This window comes from Drosophila miranda, chromosome XR (assembly GCF_003369915.1).
Source record: "Drosophila miranda strain MSH22 chromosome XR, D.miranda_PacBio2.1, whole genome shotgun sequence".
Classification (NCBI taxonomy): Eukaryota; Metazoa; Arthropoda; class Insecta; order Diptera; family Drosophilidae; genus Drosophila; species Drosophila miranda.
This window is the reverse complement of record NC_046674.1, coordinates 29,360,836-29,371,851: the sequence shown is the minus strand read 5'-3', so window position 1 is coordinate 29,371,851 and position 11,016 is coordinate 29,360,836. Positions and strand designations below refer to the sequence as shown.

General features: G+C 44.7%; 1 protein-coding gene across 1 annotated transcript; it reads right to left on the bottom strand.

The window, feature by feature from the left end:
* Nucleotides 1-485: 485 nt before the first annotated feature.
* LOC117186798 (ERI1 exoribonuclease 2-like) lies at nt 486-1,797 on the bottom strand. Its single transcript, XM_033388079.1, has 2 exons — nt 777-1,797; nt 486-720 (listed from the first exon to the last, which is right to left on the bottom strand). The coding sequence occupies exon 1, from the start codon at nt 1,612-1,614 to the stop codon at nt 943-945; it is 672 nt and encodes a 223-aa protein (XP_033243970.1). The 5' UTR covers nt 1,615-1,797; the 3' UTR covers nt 486-720; nt 777-942.
* Nucleotides 1,798-11,016: the final 9,219 nt, after the last annotated feature.

Genomic DNA, 11,016 nt, shown 5'->3' with positions numbered 1-11,016 from the left:
AAATTCATATCAATTGCTGTCAAAAGAAATTAGATAAAATACATAACAAAAAAAAAAGAACATTTTGTATACCCCCCCTTTCATAAGGAACCTATAAAGTATATATGTATATTCTTGATCAGCATCTATAGTCGAGGGTCGATAGAGCCATGTCTGTCTGTCCGCCCGTCCGTTTGTCCGTCCCTATGAGCGCCTAGTGATATGTATTTCAAAATTTCACCCCACCCTCTTTCGCCATCACAAAGGACGAAGATCTGTGGCATCCACAATTTTGAACAATCATAGAGAATAACCATATCTACCAGATTGCCGAATCTGAATCGGATCGGATCATTATTATAACCGAACAAATCAATTTGCAGTGGCTACGCAGCGTATTAAGTGTATTAAATATAATCAAATAAATAAATGGCTTTTTTTGTGTTCTGGCTCATTCTGCTTTGGTGGGATGGCTAATGGCTGCTGGCAGGCGATCGGCTGTCATTGCGATGCACATCAATTTAATTTATGTTAGATAAAATATAAAAAGAAAACAAGATAATTATTTTGCTATTACATTTGTGCTCAGATTATGCAAAACTCATAATCATTCTCTACACCCAATAGGATAAATGAGTGGATTTTTAATGTTGTGGTTTTCTTGCTGGCTTTTGATATCCAGATGCAGGTGCTGGGGCTTTGCTGCGATGGCGACGCACTTCAAATGTCAAGTCGTTATTTCTGTCAAAAGAAATTATGTAGATAATAAAAAAACAATAATCTTATTTGGCGTTTACATTTGTGTTTAAATTGGGCCCATCTCTTAGTCAGCATTAGTGTCCTTGGGTTACTGTGGCGTTGAATATTAAACATAATCCAACAAACAAATGGATTATTATGCTCTGGCTGGGGGGCTCTGGCTCTGGCTGGGATGGCTAATGGCTGATGGCTGACCGCTTAAGCTCAGAAGCCACGGTTCTCGTTGAGCTCCTTATGTGGTGTCAGATCCTTGGTGATCGAAAAGGGGGCTCCATCACGAGACATCTTGCACATGAGATTGCCCAGATTCTTGGCATCATCGATGCCGGAGTGAGCACGTCCCTGGAAGGTCAGCCTCACATGGGCCAGGGCATTGTCGAAGCTGAAGGGACGATACTTGTACCACTTCGTGTAGATGGCCCTCGCGTCTATCCACTGATTGAAGCAGGTTGGTTTACGTATATTCTTGCGTGCGCACTCCTTGGCAAGACAGATTCCAAAGTCCCAGTTCGTCCAGGTGACGAAGAAACAGTTTCCCTGTGGATTGGTCATACTCATCTTTGGTAGCACCAGGTTTCGGGCGCTCAATTCCTTCTTCAGCCACTCGATAAAGGAATTGAGTGCCGTCTGCAGTGGCACTCCCGCCTCCACAGTCTTCTGCTGAATGCCCGTCAGACTGGTACAGTATTCGCTCAGTTGCGGCGACTCCACGGGCATCACGTACTTGTGAAACTCCGCCTCGACCATACCCGTTTTCAGATTGACCAAAATGGCTGGGAACTCAATTATCTCCGACAATCTAAATTGTTGAGCCGGTTGATTTTCCCAGCAGGTGGCCACGAAGTTCACGGATATGGCATAAGTAAAAGGATGCATTGTCAACTGCTTGGATTTGCGTGAATTCTGTTTCGTTAACTGGATCTGGACGAGCTCCTTTCAGGAATATTCTCTGATGTATTAGCCCAGTTGCTTTGTACACTTTTATGAAGGCCGACTGTGTTTGTGCAATTCCAATTGAATTCTTTTTCTTTGTAATGTAATATGCTGTCGTTTTTTTGCCAGTGCTTGCAGTTTTTGCTGAGTAACGATAACTTTTGACCTATCATTGGGATTTGTGGATTTATTCGATATCTATCGATTTTTAATAAAATGCGACTTTGTAGTACAATTGTCAGTCGGTAAATAAAGCGCATTGAAAAGCAAAGTTTAGTGCCTTTTACGAAAAGGAACGTTGTGAGTCGCAGCTACGGCCGCGATTTTAAATTTATACCCTAGCAATTAGAGCGAGTGAAAAACACATAGTATAGTAAGTGTGAGTGAGACGACATATGTTGATGTTGATTAACCCTCAACAGGCTCGTGGGGTTTAAAATTTTAAAATAAAATGATTTTACTGATACAGTAATATTTAAATTTTGTCCAGCCATTAATAATTTTGCTTCAAAATTTTTAGTAATATTAAAATGTTCTTTTACATAATATATAAATATTACTTATAACTCTTTGAGTTTTTTTGTATATGCTATTTATATAATCTAATATGCCATATGAAATTTTTTTGAGGTTGGAACAAAAGGGTTAAGCACATATCAAAAAATTCGTCCGTGAATAGTGTTGTGTTGCTCATGAGTAATGTTTACCCAACACTATCCGCATCAACAAGCAAGCATGCACTGACGATAAGGGACAACACGAACGAGCTTCGGCTCTTGACGAGACCGCCGTGTATAATTTCATCATGCCCTACTATAAGTCAGTGCATACTGCACGATGAAGCGCGTGAACGGCGTTGCGTAGCCATTGAAAATTAATATTTTCATTCCGGCGTTATAATAATCATTATCCGATTTGATCCAGACTTCCAGATTATTCTGGCTAGTTAGTATTCTCGTATCTTCTGTTTATGCTCCAAACCTCAATTGTAACGAACCTAAACGGGTCTACAACACCGACCCCAACGCGAATTCCGACTAACAACATTTAAGACACCTCATCACCCACTTTTTCACTCGCCGCCAAGAGAATACCCCATAAAGTGACGACTAATCATACCCGGTCACGCGGATCCTCCACTTCGGTCCGAGCAACCGATCAGGTGCAGTCTTCCAGGTTCATCAACCGCGAAAACGATGACACACCAAGGAAGACCACGACGAGCACCAATGATAAACCCGCCAAGTTGCCAAAATACGGACCCCAAGTCGGAGAGGAATAAGCCAGGTCAACCCACAACTGCCAAATTGGCGAAATGCGAGCCCGGCTCCGAGTCTAGACGTTACCCCGCAGAGTAACTCGGACTCACCAAAAACATAATAAGAAACGAAGAAACGAATAAAAGCCAAACCAAGTATTTAAATAATATGAACAGCGTAGGTCATTACAAAGGGTCGAGGCTCTGGCACTAATCCACTCTACGTCCCTAAGCACCGTTAGACGCACACCACAAGTGACTCTCGACCAGGCTCCGCTCCATCCTCTCTGCCACAGGCCAACCACAACGCCTCCGTTAAGGTTCCATCCATCTATAAAATTCTTGTGGATTGACCTTGGACGTAACTGAGCTTACCTCAGCCGGAAATAGGTCCATCACACAATTATATTTCAAACGACGAGATTCTAAAAGAACTTTAAGCCCAAAGAGCAGTCGAGATTTTCAAATACACTGGCCAAGTCGATGGCAAAGCTACACCCACTGGAGAAATCCAGCTTATTTTTATACCCGATACTCAAAATGAGTATTGGGGTATATTAGATTTGTGGTAAAAGTGGATGTGTGTAACGTCCAGAAGGAATCGTTTCCGAACCCATAAAGTATATATATTCTTGATCAGCATCAATAGCCGAGTCGATTGAGGCCTGTCTGTCTGTCCGTCTGTCCGTCTGTCCGTCCGTCCGTCCGTCCGTCCGTCCGTCTGTCCGTCCCCTACAGCGCCTAGTGCTCAAAGACTATAAGATCTAGAGCAACGATGTTTTGGATCCAGACTTCTGTGATATGTCACTGCTACAAAAATATTTCAAAACGTCGCCCAGCCCACTTCCGCCCCCACAAAGAGCGAAAATCTGTGGCATCCACAAATTCAAAGATACGAGAAAACAGAAAATGCAGAATCGTAGAGGATGACTATATCTTCTAGACTGCAAAATCTGAACCAGATCGTATAATTATTATAGCCAGAATCAAGAAAACAATTTCATTCTTTCTCGCTCTGTCTCTCTCTAACACACAGGTTTCATGGTCGGTTTTGCCAATTGCAAAATATGAGTTCAAGGATCTCAGAACCTATAAGAGCCAGAGCAACCAAATTTGGTATCCACACTCCTGTGATATCGGACCTTGACCGTTTCGTGTCCAAATTTCGCCACACTCCCCGCAAAGGACGAAAATCTGGGGCATCCACAAATCTCAGAGACTATTAAGGCTAGAGTAACCAAATTTGTTATCCGCACTTCTGTTAGATCTCACTATAAAACGTATATCTCAGAATTTCGCCCCCCCTCCTTCCGCCCCCACAAAGGACGAAAATCTGTTTCATCTACAATATTGCAGATTCGAGAAAACTAAAAACGCAGAATCATAGATAACGACCACATCTATCAGATTGCTGAACCTGGATCAGATCGGATCATTTTTGTAGCCAAAAGCAAGAAATCAATTTGCACTGGCTACGCAGCCCCCGACGTCACGCTCAGACTGATTTTCTGTCTCTCTCGCACGCACTCTTTGTCGTGTCGTTCAATATTAGCGGCGTCTGCCGGAGGAGAGCCATACTGACTAAGTATCGGGTATAACTGTACAGTTGCGGTGTCCGCAGCAACTCACAACGTTCCCCCTCGTTTACCTCTATAACTTACCAGGAAAAATTCAGATTACATGGCACACCGCTTGTGTCAAATAATGTATCCATTACCCTATGAGATGCAAAAATTTAAAAAATATTGGTCATACTGCAAAATACTGTAAAGGTAAAACAATATGCGACTCGAGTGGACTTCCTCACCATGACACAACCCCTTGCTCTCGCATACAGTGCGCTACTAGTGCTACCAGTAGTAAAGACTGCCCAAAATATTTTTAAGGTTAGGTTAAGGCGGTAGCCGGGGAGGGGGGATAAAAACAGCTCGTTATAGTAGCTCCAGTATCCAGGGCTTCCCCTGGAGTAGTGCGTAGCCCGCCAGTTATGCATAGCTCTGCCATGCGTTGAACTATACTGAGTCTGTTGAGACAAGTTCTTTTGTCTAGGGCTGGCCACCATACTACCACTCCATAGAGCATGATTGGTCGTATGATGGCGGTGTATAGATTCCGAACTATATACGGGGCCATTCCCCATTGTAGTCCGATTGCTTTCCTGCATGTATAGAGGTCCACTGTGCACTGTGCATTCTTTACTCTATCCTCTATCCGTTTTAGATGGGTTGACATTTGACGGCCTGCATTTGTCTGCCCATCTCGACATCGTCGTGCGATTACTTGTCATGCACTCACAGTTCGTTCACTGCCACGTTCCATAAGAGGGGCGAGAGGACTCCGCTCTGTGGTCTTCACCTGCTGAAAAATCTGGTAGTTGTTGACGTCCCCAGTGATGCCTCAACAGTCTTGCTTTGTAGCATCTGATCGATTAGGATGGACGATCACCGTCCAGGAGTCAACCCCCAGGGCTGCCAGTGCGCCCGTGATGGAGGTCGGAAGGATGTTATTAAAGGGGCCTTCTATGTCGAGGAAGGCTAACAGGGTGTACTCCATAAAGTTAAGGGGCGCTTCGATTATCGAGTCTAGGGCCGTTTCGGTGGATCTTTCTTCCGAAAGGCATGCCAGGATGCACCCGTGGGAGAATACTCCCTCGTTAATTTTTAGCCAATTAATGGTTTTTGGTCCCACGTGAATCAGTTGGGCAGGGATAATGCCATCTGTCCCCGCAGACTTGTATGGTTTGAAGCTTTTGATCGCCCAGAAAATGTTCTCCTCGCTTAGCAGGTTCAGGATGGCATTTGAGCCGACAGTATATGGGTCTGTTTTTATCATAGCCAGGGTAGTGAGTATTAAGTAGCAGATTTAGCGACTCATCGCTGGACGTGGTCCAAGACTGGTCGACATTCTTCAAGTAGGGTGGGTGTAGTCTTCGAAAGAATTTACGCCAAGAGGCGCGTTTGGCTTTCCTAAGTTCTTTGTTGTAGGTTGACAGACTGGCCTTGTAATCGGCCCAGTTTTGCTCAACGTTTTCAGCCTTAGCTTTATTGAAGAGTCTCCGGGAGGCTTTCCGGAGTTCGCCCAGTTTCGGAGTCTACCATTCAGGTTTCTTCCGGCCTCTGTTCTTGCCAGAGGGGCAGGATTTATCGAGCGCTTTAATGCAGGCGTCGGTGAAGCTCTCCTCCTCAGGTGGGGACTCAGGGAGAACACGACAAAGGCAGTCAGAGTACCGAGTCCAATTTGTCCGCCTGCGGGTCCGGAATTGAACTGGCTTCGTAAATGAAAAGGAGAATAGAGTTTCCATGTTACTGTGGTCCGAGAAGGAGTGTTTTTCCAGGACCCTCCAGGTTACAATGTTCCTCTGTATCTCATGAGAGGCAAGCGTGTGGTCCAGGACCTCCTTGTGGTTTTTAATAATAGAGGTGGGATAACTTCCGGTTTAATAAGAACATCTGAGTGGTCAGTAAGTAATTAAAAAGAGGTACTCACCCCCTTCGTTTGCGTCAGTGCTTAACCACTGGCAGTGGTTGGGTCAGGTTGGTTATGACCCATGTATACGGAGCAGATCCTCAGTGAGCGCTCCTAGCCTTCGAGGCTCACTTCGGTGTGGTCTTCATTGCTGAAATTTGGGAGCAAAAATAAGTGCCACTCTCTTTTTGCAAGAATGCAGGTACGAATTTAACCTGCGGTTTCAGCTACGTATAGCTTATAGTTTGGAGTCCTCAGACCGAGGACCCTGTTTCCGAGGATCCTAAATGAGGACTTTTTAGGCTCCACCCTTGGCTAGATGGAGCAGTAGAGCAGCGGATGCTGCCTTACAATGGTGGAGGTTTATCTGCAGGAGCGTCAGTGACATTCCTGAGGCTCACCTCCACCATTGTTGTTTCCAGGTCGCTGTCGGGGGACTCCAGCTCCTCCCCGACATCGATGTGGCTAAGACCCTTGGCTAGGTCGCTCTCGTCGGACACGTAGCCGTCCAAGGCAGTTCGCAAGATGTAACATGGCAATCTATATCCAAACTAAGAAAAACTATTTACTTTGGTTAAGCCCATACTAAAAAAATCATCTAGCAAGAGAATCTCGTGCGGCAAATGTACATTGCTTGGTATCATAGCCGACGACTGCGGATCGCCGGACCATATCAACGAACCCAAATTGAAGTCGCCAGCAACGCAGAGGTGCTGACGGTCTCGCAGAATACCATAACATACATTTTAGCAATGTTTTGAGTGTGTGACAGCTATTCGGTGGAATGTACGATGCGCTAATAGCGTCTCCGACTGGCCAGCCACCGCCACACCAATCTGATCCAGAACAGAGCCACCATCCAGTAGGGTGTGTCTGACGGCCACAATGACCCCACCTTCTCTGCAGCGCTTCGTCTTGGCACAATCTCTGTCCATACGAAACACCTGGAAAAGGTTAGGATCGAAGTATTCGTTGTCGAAAAAGTTTGAATTGAGCCAGGTTTCAAACAAAATGACAGCGTCGAAGTCACACGAAGAGGTAGCCAAGCTGACAGCCTGAGTCTTGGCACCGTCCATCGGCACGGTCCCAGAAAGTGGCGGTGCCGTCCTGTTAGCGGCCACGGAAGATGGATCCAGAGGAGGTTCAGGCATATCCCACTGAACCAAAGGGCCGAGACCCATGCTTGAAACCTGCTTATGTGCCGGAGTCCGAAATAGCAGCACACCATCCTCGTCCAGAAGATTGGGCAGGGAGAGCCAATCTAGGTGATGATGCTGAAGAGTGTTCCACATAAGAGTGCACGACGAGCTGCTGACTCTTCGTCAAAAAAGTGCAAGCAGAATATTTTGTGGAGAAGCGGCGATCATAAAACCAAAGGGGTTTCACTGGGGTTTTTTTTGAAGTGGATGAACCTGGAGCTTTCTGAGTCAGCGTGGACGTCCGCAGTGGCACAGCTGCACACAGATTAACTGCCGTCAAATCAGCTTCCGGCCTCTGTCTATGCGCGAAACCCTTACCGATACTGGCCAGAATCTATCATCAAAGACCACGGGAACACCAGATAACGCAGATAGATCAGCATCTCGCTTAACCAATTTCACGCAAGAAATTTCCCCCTCCGGCACCTTGAGTTTATTGGCAACAAATTTCACCACCGCTTCTGGCCCCGTCGCGGTAGCAAATTTACCAATATGCAGGTATGCCATAACAAATTAGCAGATTTCTCAAGAGTTTAACTGCACTTGCATGCCAATCGATGCACGTCAGATGAAACGCTCGGCGGCATAAAGAAGAACAGCGGACAGCCTCAAGGTGACGAATTGCATTCTGAGCAGTAATAAAGCGACATAGCGAAAACACAACCGAACGCAGTGAGAGCTGACTAATGACTACTTAATTTAAATTAAATTTTTTTTTTATACTGGAGGTCGGCAGGTATCCAGAGTCCGTATATTAGCAACCGAGCAACCCCTCGGCCATGCATCCCTCGGCATGTAACAGTGTCACCATAGATTGGGGTAATTTCATTGATAGTTTTCTTTACTCCGCCCGACTACCATTAGCCAGCATCCATGGCAGAGATATGACCGTGGCAGGACTGTCTCAGCTTTCTTTCGGCTGGACACCAACACTGCCTCGGTCTTGTGGGGAGCGAGTTCGAGCCCGACCCTCTCCAGCCACTGTTGAATACGCGCTATTGTCTGGTTGCAGGTCTTCTCCAAGTCTCCGGCCAAGAGTTTTCCCACCACTAGCACAGCCACATCGTCTGAAAAACCCACCATATGCACTACGTGGGGGAGGCTGAGTCGCAATATGCCGTCGTTCATTGCGTTCCACAGTGTGGGGCCCAGCACCGACCCCTGCGGGACGCCTGCAAATACCTCCTATTGCTCCGTGCCGGCCTCGGTACCTGGGTGTGTCGAAAGTCTCTAGCGCCCTTAGGATGCAGCTCCACATCGCCGTGTTAAACACGTTCTTAATGTCCAGCGTGACCATTATGCAGTGCTCCTTACCGCCACGTTTCCATCTAGTGCTGGCTATTCCACCACTCTACCAACGGAATCAATCGTCGATCTGGCCGCAGTGATAGGGCGTGTATGAGGGCTATGCTTATGCTTATGGTTAAGTATGCGTCGCTTACATATAAGTATAATGATAAATACTAAAGGGCTCATTTAAATGAAATAGCTGCAAATGCATTAGACTTATTGACCTCCAGCCATAGCTTATAGAAGTCAATTGGTGAACAATTGCAACTTTTCTGTGGCAAGGTACGTCGGATCCAGGGTATTAACAAGCCTATTCAAATCACCCCACTCAGCTGCACTTAATTTCATGTATCTTTTGAGGCGCCTTTCGCAAGAGTCTTCAAATGGTTGCTGCTTGCTCAACATAGTGTACGTTGGGTTCCAACGAGCCTATTGAGTCCTGTACAGCCGACAGAACTTTTGCGGCGGTCACTAGGTCATTACAGGCATTCTTCTCATCATCTTTACCATTTACCACCGAAAAATTCTTTTTCTTTTCAGGCACTTCGGATTCTTTGGAATATGAATACTCGTAGAAGCCTACAGGAACCGCAGGAGTCGGTCACAAACCGAACAGAGGCCACATGGTATGGCCCAGGGTATGGAGCAAGTCTGTCTGTTTCCAACACTTCCTCTAAGTGACACTTCACAACTTGGCTAAGGGATGCAAGCAAATTCCATCTTGAATCCGCATTCTTCTGTAGATGCTCCGACTTGAATAGGGGATTAGATTCAAGGCCAGACTGGAAATTGCGGCACAGAACATTTCGAAGGAGATAAGTCAAGTCTCTCAATTGTTCCCACTAAAAACTCCACTAATATTATCCTACTGAGATATATGTACATATATTCAATATTCGCATTGGGCTATATCTAAACTCCAATTCTATGACAATTTGGATGTCTCGTTTTTCTTAATTTCTCTAATTTAGTTTCGACAAAATATCGAGCTATTTTAGCTTTCCCATTTGGGAATTCGACTACTTGAGTGCTTGGAGGGGTCCCAGAGGAAAGTGATCAGCAAATATACAAACATTGTGCCAAAACGTTGGGCGGTAGGATCTTCCCAACCTCCTGTTCCTGGATGTTTTAATCTTATTTTTATACCGTATCACCTAGTGTAGGCGATGAAAATCGATGAAAAAATAAGTCCATATTGAAGACTATGGCTAATCATTACCAAGTAAGTATGAATAGTAGCAAAATGTATTTGCTATAAGGCCATATTTATTGCTATGATTAGATGTACTCGTACGTAGGTGTTTAGATTGTAGATGTGGTAGCTGCGATTGCGATGCACATCAAATTTAAATTCATATCAATTGCTGTCAAAAGAAATTAGATAAAATACATAACAAAAAAAAAAGAACAATTTGTATACCCCCCCTTTCATAAGGAACCTATACAGTATATATGTATGTATATTCTTGATCAGCATCTATAGTCGAGGGTCGATAGAGCCATGTCTGTCTGTCCGCCCGTCCGTTTGTCCGTCCCTATGAGCGCCTAGTGATATGTATTTCAAAATTTCACCCCACCCTCTTTCGCCATCACAAAGGACGAAGATCTGTGGCATCCACAATTTTGAACAATCATAGAGAATAACCATATCTACCAGATTGCCGAATCTGAATCGGATCGGATCATTATTATAACCGAACAAATCAATTTGCAGTGGCTACGCAGCGTATTAAGTGTATTAAATATAATCAAATAAATAAATGGCTTTTTTTGTGTTCTGGCTCATTCTGCTTTGGTGGGATGGCTAATGGCTTCTGGCAGGCGATCGGCTGTCATTGCGATGCACATCAATTTAATTTATGTTAGATAAAATATAAAAAGAAAACAAGATAATTATTTTGCTATTACATTTGTGTTCAGATTATGCAAAACTCATAATCATTCTCTACACCCAATAGGATAAATGAGTGGATTTTTAGTGTTGTGGTTTTCTTGCTGGCTTTTGATATCCAGATGCAGGTGCTGGGGCTTTGCTGCGATGGCGACGCACTTCAAATGTCAAGTCGTTTTTTCTGTCAAAAGAAATTATGTAGATAATAAAAAAACAATAATCTTATTTGGCGTTTACATTTG